This window comes from Enhydra lutris, unplaced genomic scaffold (genome assembly GCF_002288905.1).
Source record: "Enhydra lutris kenyoni isolate GAN:26980312 unplaced genomic scaffold, ASM228890v2 scaffoldscaffold10, whole genome shotgun sequence".
In the NCBI taxonomy this organism is placed as follows: domain Eukaryota; kingdom Metazoa; phylum Chordata; class Mammalia; order Carnivora; family Mustelidae; genus Enhydra; species Enhydra lutris.
Window position 1 is genome coordinate 29,552,138 of NW_019154094.1, and position 16,414 is coordinate 29,568,551.

The following is a 16,414-nucleotide window of genomic DNA, read 5'->3' on the forward strand; positions in this document are numbered from 1 at the left end:
TCCAGAGTTGTTTTATTGGCAGGCAGTAATGGCTGCAATAAACCAGAGAGATTTCATTGTAAATGTGACCCTGATTGATAAACTTGCTCCTCATTCTTGCTTACAGGGTAACTGGGCCAGGCTTGAGGCTTTCTGCAAGACAGCAGTCAGAATGCAGGATTCAGTGATGAGTTTTATTCCCTCTTCTTAACTGACAGACATTTGTTTTAGGTCTGTCTTTGGGTTTTGGGCAGAATGAAGGTACTGGATGATTTGAAAGAGTCAAATATTCCCAAGGTAGTAGATAATATAATGGGAGAAAAAAAGAAACACTGCGAAAGGCTTTTATTTTATAAGCACCACTGCAAAAAATGAGGAATCACTTCAAAACATATCAAATAGAAAATAATTTATTTTAACTTCATTTTACTTAGTGTTTGTAACTAATCATGATTTCATGAGCTTGCTTGTAAAACTCTGTCCCTTCAAATCTACAAAGCAAAGGTTTACTACAATGAGCACTTAAAATTCCACAAACCACCTCCATCCACAACTTTCCTTTACATGCAAATTCTTCCATCGGGCTGCAATATTTGCAAACATGCTTTAAACTTCCATAAAGCTGCATGATATTTTGCTTTCTGGTAAAACCTTTACGCTCTTGGGAACTTTCACCAGGAAAAAAAAAAATGTTTGTTTAAATGTGTATCCCAACTCTAAACACTGCTGGTTTGGTTATGTGTATTAAATCCTAACCACACAGTTCGGGAGTTTTGAGTTGAAGCCTTGACCTAAATTATATATTAATGGTCACTCATATGAAACACATTTAACAAAGTAACATTATAAAATAGGGTTCTGTTAAAAATACACACTGGCGGTTGTATTTGTGTTTTCGGCAGGAAAAAAAAAGCGTGTTTAACTTTTTTATATGAATATAGTTTAAACAAATTATTCTGTGAAAGTATGCTTAATAAAAGATCTTTTTGAAATTTAAACACTTTATGTAAAAGGTAGCAAGTAAAAAAGTACAATTGCTATTTGAAAAAAGCTCTGCTTGTAACCATTGCCTTCCAAGACAGTTAAGGGTGGTTTTTCTCCGCTTAAAATAGAGCTATCGACGCCCAGAGTGAGTTGCAGCGTTGGCCAGTCGTGACTATAAACAGGATGACCGTATTTATCTTATATACAAAAACTTGCCGCATTGAACGAGGCAGGAATTTCTACCCCAACGGTAGCGTTCTGTCGTATGTACACCACGCGGGAGGGGACAATTATACAGTCGTCACGGACAAGAAGGAATTGTATACTCTCGTGCCATCCGGGGACTTTGTGCCGTGGGTTAGGAGTTCTTGGATTGTCATCCAATTGTCAAAGATCTTTTTGTTCCTCTTCTTCATCATCTTTTTGTGGCTCAGTTCGAGGATGTTCATCTCCTTCCTGTCGTCGGCCGCCTGCTGCTCCTTCAGGCAGTCGAGCCGGCTCTGCATCATGAACTCCCTCCGGCGCCGCTGCTCCTTGGCCTTCACCACGTGCTGCTTGCGCTCCTCTTTGCTCCAGTAGCGGCCCAGCTTCAGCTCGCTCACCGCGTCGTCGTCGGTGGTCATGCCGCTGCGCTCCTCGCGGATCTTGAGCGCGCGCTCCCGCAGCAGGCGGTCGCGCACCGGCCGCTTGGTGATGTAGCGCGTGCCGTCGCTGCGGACCTTGACCTTCCACTCCATGCGGGCCTCGGCCGCGCCGGCCGAGTGCAGGTCCTTGCACATGCTCACCAGGCTCATCTGGCTCTGCGCGTACTCCACGGCCGACTTCTGCTGGATCAGTTGCATGTAGCTCTGGTAGTGCTGCGCGTGCGCCGGGATGTGCGCGTGTTTGTAGGGCGAGTGCGGGAAGGGCGGCAGGTAGGAGCCGCCCAGCTTGGGGCTCTGGCCGGGGCTGCCGCCGTCGTCGCTGGGCCTCCGCTCCCTGCTCTCTGGGGCCGGGCTGGGCTCCAGCTCTCGGGGCGGCGGCGGGCTGTAGCTGGCGCCGCCCGCCTCTGGATCTTCGGTGATGGAGAGCAGGTTCCTGGGGCACGGCCCGTAGGCCTCCACGCTCCCCGCCGCCCCCTCGCCGCCCGCGCAGCCGCCGCCCTCCGCCACTCTCCTCAGGGAGTTGTCTGGGGACATTTCCAAGGTGAGCGGGGTGCTGCGGCAGCTCTCGCCCGTGTTGTAGGCGCTCGAGCTGTCCTTGTCGGATTTCTCGGGGAGCTCGGTGATGTCCGACAGCTCGTGGCGGCGGACGTCCACGCTGGTGTTGTAGTTGCGGAAGCCGCTGTGGTGCAGCATCCACGACTCGCGGTACTGCTCGCGGAGCTGCTGCATCTTGTGCGCCCGCACGATGCTCAGGCACTCCAGCTCGATGCTGCGCAGCTCCTCGTTCAGCAGCTCCAGCTCCTTGTCCACGCTCTCGGGGTCGCTCTTGCTGGCGTCCAGGGGGCTGCTGGCGTAGTACAGGCTGTAGGGGCTGCTGCTCTTGGCCTGGCACTTGAGCTCCAGGAGCTCGCGGAAGCGCTCGCATTCGTCCACGGGGATGCCCAGGTAGTCGGCGTCGGCGCAGTCGGCCGACAGGAAGGACTCGTTGCTGAAGGGCAGGTCGCCGCTGCCCAGGGTGTCCTGGCTGCACGTGAGCTTCCTCTGCCCAGCCAGCGGGGTGGACGAGGCGGTGGCGTCGTCGCCGTTGTTCTCCTGCTCCGAGCTCTCGTCGTTGCGCGTGCTCTCGTCGGTGCGTCCCACGCCGCTGTCCTTCTCGTGCTGGTTGGACAGGATGGTGGCTGTATCGGTGGTCCCCCCGTCTTCTTCGTGCTTCTTCTGGAACAAGAACAAACGGCCACGGTGAGGGAGGTGCGGACCGCAGCGGCCACAAGCCCTGCAGGACAAGGGCTGCCGGTCGGGGCAGGCTCTGCGTCTCTAAGGCTGAGGGGCCGCGGATGCTCTCCGTACCTTGCCATGAGGAAGACCCACCCGGGCTAAACACCTCCTCAGTTCTCCCACCTGTAAGACGAGGGTATTAGTGAATGATCCTAGCCACGCTGGCACCCAGTGCATGGGGAGCAGGAGGCACAGAGGGCCTTACCACTCAGCAGTGCGTTTTCAGGACCCTGACGACGGAGGTGGCACAGAATAGGGCTACAGAGCTCTAAGAAGCTCAGGCTACACGGACGGAATTGTTCTAGTTTTGAAAACATGACTTCATGCTTCCTAATGTGTGTTAAAGCTGGCTCAGGTGTTTTCCAAGCAGATAGCTCGTCAGCTGGACCTCAGCATGACTACTGCGCTTTCAGAGCCCAGCCCCACTCCCTGGGTGGGGGAGGATATCTGCTTGGGCTGTGCTGGTGTGCAGAGGGGAAGGCAGGGGGGAGGGGTGGGGAGTCACCTGCTGCAGCACACCAGCGGTGAACTGCATGGCCTGATGGTGCTGCTCCTCCAGCATGTCCATGTGCAGCTGGTCCAGGAAGTCATTGCGGTCATCGTCCATCCAGCCCTCGTCCAGCTGCAGAGAGAGAGCAGCCCACACCGGCCTCAGACAGAATTCCTTTTGCTTTCATTTACTTTTTAAAAGAAAGGACATTAACTTGGGGGAAAAGACTTCTTAGGCTCTCTCTGGGAGGCCTGAAAATGCAGTGTGCCCGTTGTTTGGCCTCCTTCATGGTCAAGAGCCCTTCCGCCCTAGGAAAGTCTCTGCTGGCCACCGCTGTCTTTTCTCCAGGGGATGCTCCTGCAGCCACGGGGGCTACTTTCAGGGAAGCAGGCCACCCGGGAGGGGTCCCGGACAGCTATCCCTGTCCCTGCCAGCTGGCCCACACACGGGTTTAGCAGGCCCTGAAGACAAACTATTTGCGGTGCTGGAAGCGTTCCTCTCAACACAGAACGTGGTTCTGCTAACTACCTGTCTGGGGCAAAACCCCTCGCTTTGATCACGCCCAAGTCTTCCTAGCGCAACTACTCAGGGGTCAGATGTGGCCTGCCGCCTGTGGACTGTCTGCAGCCACTTCTGTGCTACTGTAGCAGAGTCTAGTGATGGCACCAGAGCCTATATGGCCCCCAAAGCCAGACACTGAGAAAAGGTTTTCTGAGCAATGGTGCTTTCATTTTTTAAAATAAAAGTTGTATTTTATGTTTAAGAGGTACATGGTGATGACTGAATATACATCAACATAGGTAATTCCAAGAGTCAAGCTCATTAACATAGCATTTCCTCACAGAGGAAAATCTGTGTGTGTGTGTGTGTGTGTGTGTGTGTGTGTGTGTGTGTGTGATGAGATCACCTGAGATTTACTCTCTCATCAAAGATTTAGCAGCAATGCACTATTATTAGCCACAGCTACTGCGCTGTACCTTCCCTCCACTCTGCAGCTGGAGACGAGGTCCGCACTGACCCTGGCTGGAACACCTGTCAGGCTTTGGGAATGCCAACATCTAGATGGTTATGACCTTGGCTCTCCCTTGTTTTCTTCTTCATGACCATTCCTATGCTAATGAGCCTGCTGGGCCTACAGTGTGATGTCAGGCTGGATGTCAGTGCCCTCCTTAAACGGTTAAAACATAAAATAGATTTTAGGTCATATCAAGTGAGACGACTTTTTCAGGGTGTACAAAGTGCCTTCAAATTCAGACCCAGTACTCGGGCAGTGGTCTACAGTGCCGTGGACTTGGGGTTTTGGTTGCAGCAACACAGACCCAGCTTCTCATGCAGGAAGCGGACCCACCTGGAGTTCAGGCCTTGCAATCAGCAAGGAAAAGTTCTTGTTTTCTTCACTGGTTAGGAGAGCCACAGCCTCTTCACGGTTCTGTACCTCTATCCCATTAATCTTAAAAAAAAAAAAAAAGGGTGAGGAGGCAATGGAGGGGTGGACAATAGTATAATGAGATCATAACAAAATCATTCTATACTGTTCCAGGCCTCTGTGTGTCACCCCGTCACAGCTGGAGCAGAGAACTTCCATGGAGCTTGCAAAGAATGCTCATTTTCCGAAGGAAAAGCCTTGCTCAGACTGGTCTATCAGTCAGCCGTGACAGGTGTACAAGGCAACTAATGTGGAAACTATGTGAACATAAGTGGCTGAGACTCCAGAAGGCAGACTGAGAAAAATCACCATGTTGTGAAAAGGGAACATCTGAGCAATTTAATCAGACATAATACTCAGGCAGGAACATAAAGGGAATATACTAATGCATTATTATAGGCATTTTCAGATAATAGGGGAGAAAAAGCAGCAGCAGGTCTCATGTGACCATTATGGAAGTTGAGGGCAGACAAGTGGTGGTCTGTGTGCCCATTTTGTCACTTGAACTTCATTAGGTTGGACAAAAAGTCTAGCAGGAGGGACCCTCACAAATTGCTCCAGGGCACAGAGGAATGGTCTCAAGAGCAGGGAGGGGACCCTTCCATCCAACACAGGCCAGTGAACCAAGAGGCAACAGGGGGGGTGACCCTACTGGTTGGGGTGAATGAACCCAGTGACCCGTGGAGGTAGGCAGGGCCAAGTCTGGAACCCAGGACTTCCATGCCCCGTAGTAAAAGCTAAAGGGAAAGGACAGCATCCCCAAGTGGCGGGACTGCTGATGAGTCAGAGCATTTAGGAATGAAGGTATGGGTTACTTCACCAGCGAATGGTCGTTAAGCAGCTGAGGTTGGGGTTGAAATCTGGGGAAATGCAGACGAAGCAGTGGAAAAAGGGAAGATAAATGACTCACAGTGCAGTAAGTCATGGCAGATACAAACACAGTGGAACACAAATGGTAAGATGGAATGAGGGGAGGTAGAAGTTAGGCCTTGTGGGACACAGTGGACCAAACGATCTCCATTTCTGGGAGATTAAAGAAGACTGTAGCTGGAACAAGCAGTCTCATTTGGACTCCAAAGAGCAACAGGGCTTCAGGTAAAGAAACTATCCCCAGAAGCCCTTCTAAATGTCAGGTAAAGAAACTATCCCCAGAAGCCCTTCTAAATGTCAAGTCATGAAATTTAAAAGGCTTCTCCAACAATTTTACTAAATTTTCCAAAGATGTTCCTATTTTAAGGACAAGACCAAACTTGACATTCATGGTCCAGAATAACTCCTCAGAGAAATAAAAAATGAGAATTATTCTGGTTCACGAGTTGCAGACTATTGGCTTGACTTGGGCCCTGGCGGTGCTGCACTGGGCCCTGCAGAAAGAATGGAAGGCAATGAGGTGCGTCTTCTGTAAGGTGCTGGGGCAGCGCTGTCCAATTGGCCTAGGCCTTACCACTCCCTGGTGCGTGTCACTTTGCAGGGTCTTTGCTTCACTCATTAATTTAACTTCTGGCCTCCCTGTACATCTGACTTGGTGATCCTTGTTCTTTAATGTCTTCTGCATTTTCAACCCTAAAGCCGCTATCATCATCCATAAAATGTGCTTGTCAGGGACAGGCAGGGGACGAGGCCTCTGATGGAAGGCTGACCTACCTGGATGATGCGGTCTCCTTCTCGGATGCGCCCATCCTTGGCCGCAATGCTGTTAGGGTCGATCTGAAACACACACGGACAGGTCAGCACGGAGTGGATACTGAAGACACATATGAGAATAAACAGCAGCACTTCTCAAAGGCTGTCCGACACGCAGTCCTGCTTATCCCTGTTTTTGTTTTGCACAGAAATAAACAAGACTTGGTGTCACGCAAGGAGAGGCAAACATGGATTAATCTGTTTCCAAGCCTTTCCTGGGCGGGCACTTGGATCCCTGCATGGCCTCCTTGTGACAGGGCGGTGTGCACAGACCCTGCTGACCTGAGGGATGGAGAGGCACAGCTCACGTTCATCGCAGGCACCGAAATGAAAACCAAAGTGTGATGCAGAACAAGGTAAACCAGACCCTACGCTGCTGATGAGCGACCCTACCTTGATTATTTTCCTAAATCGTTCCACTTTGGAAAGTAACTTTAAAAAATGAAATATAATTGAGACAAGTGAGATGAAGTATGGGAAAAATCCCCCCAAATTCAGGAATGGTGGACCATCTTAAGCTTGGTGAATAAAGTACACCCAAAGGGATAACTATTAAGCCTAGTAAACACATCCCTTGGCTCATCCCACGGAGAGAGGTTTCATGTCCTGACAAAACCGAGTGTCTGTGCTAGTGTGGATGGGACGCTTGGGTTAAGTATCTATGTTGTATCATACCGCATTGTCTTCTCTAATAAGATCACAATAGGGGCACCTGGGTGGCTCAGTGGGTTAAAGCCTCTGCCTTCTGCTCAGGTCATGATCCCAGGGTCCTGGGATTGAGCCCCGCATTGGGCTCTCTGCTTGGCGGGGAGCCTGCTTCCCCCCCTCTCTCCGCTTGCCTTTCTACCTACTTGTGATCTCTCTCTGTCAAATACATAAATAAAATCTTAAAAAAAAAAAAAAAGATCACAATAGCTTCCATCTCTGTCCGCTGCAGTCATATTTAACTTACATGAGTGCAGCGATATACACAGTCAATGAAAAGGAAAAAATAAAGAAATACTTTAAAAAGTGTAAATGATTCCATCCACCATCCCATTCAATGGACATGAGAAAGGAAATGTGAATTGCTGTCCCCTTGGGGTTGAACACACAAAACCGTATAAACGGCTCCATTTTATGGCCGATTTGCAGGCTTCTCAAGTGTAATTTCGCCTTATGTGCTGACTGACATTTGAACTTAACCCCCATGTAAAGATGTAACTTCGTGGACTGTGTGATGAAGGGGAGAAAGACATTTGGGTCTTTCCAAAGACTTGTCAATGAGTCAGAGTGAAGGCTGGTTAACATGTAACAGGAAAAAGCCCAATAAAGCAAAACCCAAACACCTCCTCTGGTCTTGGGATGATACTTATAAATACTCAGCCTTCGTACCTCACTTATGTAAATCCCAAGGTCATCTTCATCATCTGTCCGGTAGCACACGGTGAGGCCCAGCTTGTCCTGGCTGTTCATTCTGTAGAGATCCACTTCCTAGACAAAGAAAAGGCCACTGCAGTGAGCTTCCAGCAGGCAGGGAGAGCTGGGAGGGGTCAAATGCTTTAGAAATACTTTGTTTCAATGATGAACTGGGTTTCTTTGTATTTGACTGTATAGAGTGGTTAACTTACTAAACAAAAAGTGATTATGGACACAGGATCAATGCCCACGGCATATCTGACCTTTCAGTCAATATAAAGTCATTTTGAAAATAGTTATTTTATTGATCCCCCAAAAGAAAAATAACCTATATTTCACTCAGTGTCAAGACTTCTGGGGCTGGGCTTTTAAAAAGCCTTCTTTCAACGTCTGCCACAAACGAGACTATTTCCATACCCCAAACCATCCAGCCATTTCAGTACAAATGTTTCCAATGTGTTCGGTTAGATTATTTCACGTTGCGTTCCCTTAATATTCACAGTAATAGAACTTGCAAACAGATTACACATAAATTGATCCAAGAAAGGAGGGTAACGTGATAGTGTGCAATTAATGCTTTCCACAACAGCTGTGATATTTACAGTCAAGAAATTAGTTTCAGCCGCTATTACTGCAAATTAAATAAGATAAAAGCAAAGTGAGCCCAAATGCGAGACACATGAGCACAGGGAACACCACTGTATTTGCCAATTAGTCTGTGCGGCAGAATGAAGTCAGAACTCCGAAAATTGCTGGAGTCTTGGGAGGAAGTTCTGGGTTTTCTGAAAGTATCAACCAGCCAAGTTGTCCCCTCTGCCACACTGCCAACTGCCCCTGTGAGATTCTGCAGCGCTAAGCTGAGGCCTGTCTGAAGGGCTGCCTGAAAAGGTCTCCAGCAGGTCTCCTGGTCTGGTTTTTATGTCACCTGCTCACCAGCTGGGAGGGGGGAGGTGCTGAGAGACTGGGTCTCCGAAACCATGGTCTCTGGGGACCACTTCCTCTTTCCACAGTATTCTTGGTGGGTGGTAAGGATGCAGTCGTCCTTGTGGGGAAGTTCAAAGCAGATACTTCCTGAACCCTCCCCTGTGAAGGGCAAGGTCCCAACACCGTGGACACTTTCAAGGTGGAGGAACAGCAGGTGCAAATGTCCTGGGCCAAATGCCAAAGCCCTATGTGCAAAGAGGAGAGAGGTGGGCTGAGCACGGCCAGGCATGAGGCCAGACCAGGTCAGGAGGACCCCCTCCACAGGCCAGCATGAGAAGCCCAGATCTTACTTTGCCATTGTGGGAACCCATGAAAAAGATTTAAGTGAGGACTGCCCTGATGGGACAGATTCCTTTCAGCAGTCTTTCTGGCAGATATATGGAGAGTAATGTGATGGTGAAGGGTTGGGGCTGTGAAGACAGGAAGACCTGGGTTCAGATCCCAAAGCTACATTTTCTGGTACCTCCATCATGGGCCTGTGGCTGTATCTAAGCCTGTCTCCTCACTAGGCAATGCCATTCTGCTGCCTCAGGTGGGGGAAGACTCAGTGAGGTAAGACACGTGGACAGCTTCAGCACAGTGCTTGGCCCAGAGTTAATAGGAAATGGTAGTAAAATAATTACTGCAGGTACGTTTACCTGCCTCAAGTCCCAGCACTTGCGTGTAGCAGAGGGGTTATATCTCACACATGCCCCTTCTCCAATAAAGTAACTTTGTTTTCTGAATATTGATATGTTAATTAATTCACTGACTTCCTAATTATAGCTTTAGCAATATGGCAAATTTTCATTAAACGAAATCCCATTAATTTCTGATACTTCAGTTGGATGGAAATGTCTTTCCTCCTGTTTTGAGAACTGGACTGAGCAGCACAGTAAGGGAGGAAGCAGGAGTTTGAAGGTCACATGTAACTACAAGGGCCGATTCTTTCCAAATAGTAACCCATTTGCATACCTCACATAATATTATCAGTCACACATCCTCCTCTTACGTTTCAAACACAAGCCCACATCTCTGTCTCAGGTTACACTTCCTTTGGGTCTGGTTAGAAGGAAAGACTTTCTCAGTTTTGGCCCTTATCACAGTTAGTGTGTGTCAGTGGAATTTCATGATGGTTTGTTTGGGTCCAACTGCACAACTATAGGCAAATGCTGCCACCGAGCGCTGTGCTATCATGGCAGACGCCAGATGGTTCGGGAACGGGTCCACGGGGAACCAAAGCAGAGAGAGGGAGAGAACAGGAAAGGCTGGAGGAAGGAAAATGAGAAAGACAATAAATGCTGTGATAGTCCTTTTAACAGAAGCACAAATGGTGATATGAGTTACAGCTTTTTTCTGAGCAACTGGCCACCAAGGTGAGTTTCTAAGCATAATGGATTTCAAAGTTCCACTGGGCTTTATTCTAGAACCCAGAGTGAGCTTCCAAGTGTGGTTTTAAGGAATAAGTGCAGAAACTGAGGGAAGGATTTAGAAACTACTAGAGCATTTGGATATTGTCATAATACCCAAGAACAAGATGAGCAAGCTTGGCTTCCTGACCGAAGTGTGTGTTGGTTCAGGTACTCCTGGCTCAAGTGGCAAAGTTTATACAGGATGAGCTATATAGCGTGCCACATGGTAGAACCACGTATCAGTGACACACTGAAGCTGGTTGGTCCTCCTGGTTTTTCAGTATAGAGCGTCTGAGAAGCACAGCTCTCCAACACACATCTAGAAGTGAGGGCTCCATCTGAAAACCTAGGAAAGTGAAAAGTCTGGAAATCGTTGTCTTGGAAAAGAACAGCATAATGTACTAGGATTATTCAAGACAGAAAAAGGAAGGCTCTTAAGGAATGGGATAGCTGAAGGTCTGCTACATAAAAAAGGATTATATTCATTTGGCTTGGTTTCCAAAATGTAGACAATCTGCTGTCTCAAGTGTTGGGTAAATGATTTAAAAAAAAAAAAAAAAAAAAACCTAGCTTGAACAGCATTTCTACTCTATTTTTTGGTCAGGATTTTGACTGACAGATAGTTGGAGAACTATGAAGCTATAAATGTGGACATCAGTTCATGCTGTTATTGGTGGGAGGCTTTTTTCCCCCTGTACTTTACTCTTCTGAATCTGCCAGTTCCTTTCAACAAATCTTTTATAACCAGGGAGGAAACTTTCTTAGAACAAGATGTCAGGTTGGAAAGGAATACATCCTAAAGTGTTGCTTTAAAATAGTTTCACCTGAATTTCTGATACCTGAATCATGGATAATCCCTTATGCTGTCCTTGAACACATTTTTATATGCTGCTATTAACCTCATAAGTGATTAGCAAATCAATAATAGATTTCCAACACACTGCTGGAAATGACACATAACACATGATGGTCAACATTTCCACATTTGTGCATGGGAGACGAGAGGTTTTCATTACCAGATCTATTCCCAGTTAGCAATACTCTGAGAGTGCAGGGCTCCCTACCTACAGCACAGAGATTAAGCCAACACTGCATTTAGCCTTTAAATCCCATTGCAAATCCTCCCAGGACAGACTGTTGTGGCTACAATCACATTTTCACTTTGGTCAGATTTGACTTAAATACTACAAAAGCTGAATTCCATCCTTGACATGGATGAGAAGCTGGCTCTGGCATCAAACGCACGTGCGTGCGTGTACACACACACACACACACACACACACACACACACACACACACCATGAGAGGGCAGAGCACAGGAGGAACCAACTCTTACTATGCTTGCCCTGAGTATGTTAAAGCTTTCTTTTCCACTCACAATTCCAGTTGGCTGTGAAGCAAACTTTAGGACTTGACTTTTAGAACAGATTCAAGAAGGGGAGTGTAATTCTAATTTAGGGAGTAGTCCTCTGGAAATAACTTTCTATCTTAGAAGTGGTCTAGTTTTAAAAATAATGAGTGGTACAGGATAGACTTATGCTGGTATTACATTTCTCAGTGGTGGGAAAGGAAAGGAAAGGTTTACTCCAGGTATGTTCTTGACATTGATATTAGGAAGGGTGGGCTTGACTTAGAACGTCTCCTTGTGTTACCTGGATCTTCTGAGGAACACTACACAAACACCAGAAAAGCTTCACTTAGAAGGCAGATGGTACAACTTAGCTCTGGTCACTCAATTTCCAAGGGACGGTTCAACATTGGAGAATGAGCCTAGATGCTCATAGTTAGGCAAAGAGTGAACCATAAAAGGTTTTCAGAAGCTCTTGGGAAACAATATTGTAAAAACTGCTACTGTCCTAGCTGTGTGTAAATCTGAGTTTTACCTTGGTTGCTCATCAAGAGTATATTAAGGCAATAGTTGAATCATGAGTTTTGAAGTAAAGAAAAGCCTAATGTAGTGTGCACAGTAGGTGCCTCAGAATTGAATGAAGGAGCTTGCAATTCCAAGGCAGAAAAAAAAAAAAAAAATCCACATGAACAACCATCTTGGCTGGGCCATGAGCAAGCCAGGCGACCCTGGGAAAGTCACTTCACTTCTCTGAAACATCTCAGCTATTCTACAATTTCCCAACCAGATATGGTATATTTGGGGGCCTGAGCAGACAATTCTCCAAACTCACTGGCTGGCTTGTAAATTCTCAACATTGCATTCTGCCTCAAAAATAAAGGCAGAGTCTTACCCAACTGAGCACATCACTGAAAGCTTAGAGGTTATCAATATATATCTGTCTGTGATGATGGAGATAAGATTTCAAAGAAGACCATTAATCAAACTGGTATGAATAATGTATTAGCATTATCTGGATTATAGCTCCCCCACCACTGGTGTCCTGTCGCTTACTGGTCTAGATGGACTCTTGGATAAAAATGAACTGCTAAGCCTGACATTTCAGATGAAATTGAAACGATAGCCCAATTAAGAGAATTAATGGGGCCATTCCACCTGGGTGATTCAAGCTTTCTGTTTCAACGTCAGCCACTTTAATCAGAGGGGATCCCAAAGACTAATTTCAGTGGCTTATCCCACACCAGGAAGACGGGTCACTGCAGCATACCTCTACCTTATCGGTTCAGAACTGCTGTGCCAACATCTTTAAATCATTTCCATTGTCTATGGGTCTATGCATGGGGCAGGCTACATGCAACACAGAGCTGTCTCTAGAGAGGCTGCACTTCCCTTTGAGAACCTTCACTGGAGATAAGGTAATGAGGCATTTATTCCTCCACTCCACAAATGTTTACGGGGTGTCTGCCATGTGCCGAGTATCCTAGGCACGAGGAGTGGAGCCACGAATGAGCTGGACAAGAGCCCAGCTCTCATGGAACTTCTGTTTTAGGCGGGGAGGCCAGTCAGTAAGTAGGAAATGGCACTATTGGGGTAGGGATGTCCTAGAAAGAGTGGCTGGAAAGCTTCTCTGGAGGTGACCCGTGGACAAAAGATGGAGCTGGGTGGGGCCACGCTAGGATCTGGGCAAGTGCTCTGTGGGCTGAGAGCAGAGCAGGCAGAAGGTCCTGATGTGCAGATGGTAGCGCAAAGAACGGGCAAGTGCCAAATGTACTGGGACTAGGTGAGGAGGCCGACTCCATGAGGGCAGGGCTGACCAGGGAAGGCTTCCTGGAGGAGTTCTTGAGCTGTGCCTGAAAGGCTGAAGACAAGTGGATCGATTGGCTGGGGTGTCCTGCATTGCCTCCAGCATAATCCCAATTCCCTAGTGATCTACTTCGGTTACTTGATGAAACCCGGTTTGGAGGTCATTTTAGTCTCCCTGTTGAAACTGTAGCTTTTCTTCTCTTTTCTCACCCCAAAATGACATCATTAGAACACAACATAGGTGAGGGTAGTTTCACAGCTTGGAAGGGAGGGGGGCTACTGATAACCCGACTGGGAAATTAACATGTTAGATTAAGGAAAAAGCCTTCTTCAAACATCTATTTTCCTTCTTAATTGCCTCCACGAAGATCTAGAGCAGGTGTTCAGTACCTGAAAATTTATGGGTAATTATGTGGCTGCTCAACCCTTGGGCATACTTGGGTATAATCCTTTTAGCTTTACACAGTTTCACAATAACAGGGATTTGACACTTACCTAAATACGATCATTTTGTGTGCTTTAAAAGACAGAACATCTGTTTTTCTCTGTGCATTTGCTTCTATAATATCCCAACACACTCATATATTTTCCTCCTATATAATATCCACGGAACAAGTTATTTTTCAAAAGGTATGGATGTTGATCTCATCCAACTCGGACGACGGGTGGTGTGTTGAGACTGACCCCCTAACTCAAAACACGCTGCTCTTTTTGTAATCTAACCCCAGAGTCGGGGGCAGGGGATAGAAGAGGATGGAACGTAGCAGAGACAGAATATGGACTGCTCTATGAAACCTGGTGAGAAGCATGGATGACAGGTACGTGCCAATCTCCCTAAAAACTGGGTCTGCTTTAGAAACTCCGTTCTTGGCACTGAGGTTCGTTTGAGCATCTGGGAGCTGACCAGACTACCATCCGAGGACGTGCCTCTGCAATGGGGCAAAGCATTGGAGGTACACTGTTCTCTATGGGAGAGTGCCTCCCGGGAAGGGGCCACACTGAGCTTCCGGAAGACTCCACGCCCTCACCACAGGACTCAGGATGGGCCTCTTATCCCAAACCACCAGGTTCACTTTGTGAGATGTGCTTACTTAACAAAAATAACCTGGTGACATCCAAAGTCCAGAGGGGAAAGCAACCTTCCCGCTTGGCGTGCACCCATGACCATATTTTGGCTTTCTTAGGAGATGGCGAGCTCCTGTCTAATAATCCTAAGGGCTTAGGAACTGCGAGGGACGTGAGCTCCTTAAAGGCAAGCAGGGTGGTGACTTCCTGATTTTGCATTTCCAGCTCCAGTGTATTCTGTGCAACAGATGGTCAGTGCAAATGGGCAAGTCGAAATGAAAATAATCATTGACGTAAAGTCTCATGGCATCAAAGGTCTAATGTAAAACACTCAGCAAAAAAAGAAAAGAAAAGAAAACAGGTTTCAGGGAAAATTGCAGAGAGACCTTTTTGGAACAGGCACTTTTTACTATCAAATTTTACTTTGTTTGCATTGCAAAAAAAATAAAACACTCAACTGATTTTCCAAATATTTGGGTTGCTTGTCTCTGCTTTTTGCTCATGAAAGGAAAGAAGTCTATACAGAATGAAATGCACAACCAAAGCCTTCCTTGCTGCTTTGCCCCCTGAGCAAATGGAAACTGGGATTTTTTTACCTCTAGGTGGGGCCTCTCCAACTTGAGTGTGCACCGAGGCACCTGGGGATCTTGTTAAAAATGCAGATTCTGACTCAGCAGGTCTGAGGGCCAAGACTGCATTTCCTGCCATCTCCCAGGGGATGCTGTGCCAGTCCTGGCACCACATTTGGAGAAGCAAGATTCTAGGGAACTGTTTTAGAGTGCCTTCTACCAAAAGCAAGGCAGTTCATGCTGAGAAGGTTACCACCTTTAGGAAGACGGACTCCGCCGTCTGGGCTAGTCTGAACACTTCTTTAACACTAGCTGATCTCCTGAGTAAGAGAGGTGGGCTGGGGCGAACCGGCCCCAGGCCCCCCAGGCCTCACCGGGCCCCATCAATGATGCACACCAGAATTTGGTAACATTGCCTGGGGGCCACTGTATGTACTGTGTAGAACCTTTTATTTATGGCAGTTGATGCTAATTTTCTGTCTGAGGCAGTCATAGTGCATTGCCTTTAAAATAAATTCACCTTAGTTACAATGAGTTGAGTTGGGTTAAAGCAGAACAGAAAGCAAACAGTGATCTTGTGGTATTCAGATACAAGAAAAAAAGAATGTAGGGCAGAATGGGTCAAATGGGGCAGATACTGTGGGAGCTCTGGGACCTTCCAGAAAGCATCTGCAAGCTCTTTTAGATATAAGCATTTTTCCAGGAAGAAACCCTAGGTTCTGTCAGGTTCTCTGAGGCGTTAGACACTAAAATAGATCACTAGTATGGAGTCGAGCTTAACAAAGTGTCCATGACTTACCACGTCTACACCATACAGCCAACCCTTGAACAACATGGGTTTTAACCACATGGGTCCACTTACATGTGGATTGTTTTTGATAAATACAATATAATACTGAAAATGTATTTTTTCTTATTTTCTTTTCTCTGGCTTACCTGACTGTAAGGATAAAGTGTGTGTTAACTGTCTATGTCATCAGTAAGGCTTCTGGTCAACGGTAGGCTAATAGTTAAATTTTTGGACAGTCTGAAGTTAGACGTGGATTTCTGACTGCACAGGGGGTCAGCCCTCCTAACCCCTGTGTTGTTCAGAGATCAGTCAGACTCTAAAAATCTAGCTCCTGAGATATTTTATAGCTTTTTAAAGACTTTGACTTTATCACAGTTACATTGATCATCAAAATGTAGTGTTGTCTTATAACTATTATTAAATAACCTTCTTCTTATAAAGCCCTATTCCAGAGAACTCTAGACCCAGGAAATGCTAAGACGTAGTTGGCCAAAGAGAAGTTGTTCGATCAAAAAAAAAAAAAAAATGTTGAGGTAATTTTGTCTATTGTATCTGTTCCCCTTCATAGGACTTTTACCATGCCCT

General features: G+C 46.9%; 1 protein-coding gene across 2 annotated transcripts in view; it reads right to left on the reverse strand.

Moving 5' to 3' along the window:
* Positions 1 to 373: 373 nt before the first annotated feature.
* The window catches only part of LOC111144106 (PDZ domain containing ring finger 3), a 244,430-nt gene continuing 228,389 nt past the window's right edge, over positions 374 to 16,414 (reverse strand). For both annotated transcript variants that reach the window (XM_022498241.1, XM_022498242.1), the window contains 5 exons: positions 7,856 to 7,954; positions 6,443 to 6,505; positions 4,721 to 4,822; positions 3,388 to 3,504; positions 374 to 2,822 (listed from right to left, as the gene is read on the reverse strand). In XM_022498241.1, coding sequence (XP_022353949.1) covers positions 1,254 to 2,822; positions 3,388 to 3,504; positions 4,721 to 4,822; positions 6,443 to 6,505; positions 7,856 to 7,954 — 1,950 coding nt within the window. In that variant the 3' untranslated portion in view covers positions 374 to 1,253. The remainder of the gene's footprint in view (positions 2,823 to 3,387; positions 3,505 to 4,720; positions 4,823 to 6,442; positions 6,506 to 7,855; positions 7,955 to 16,414) is intronic.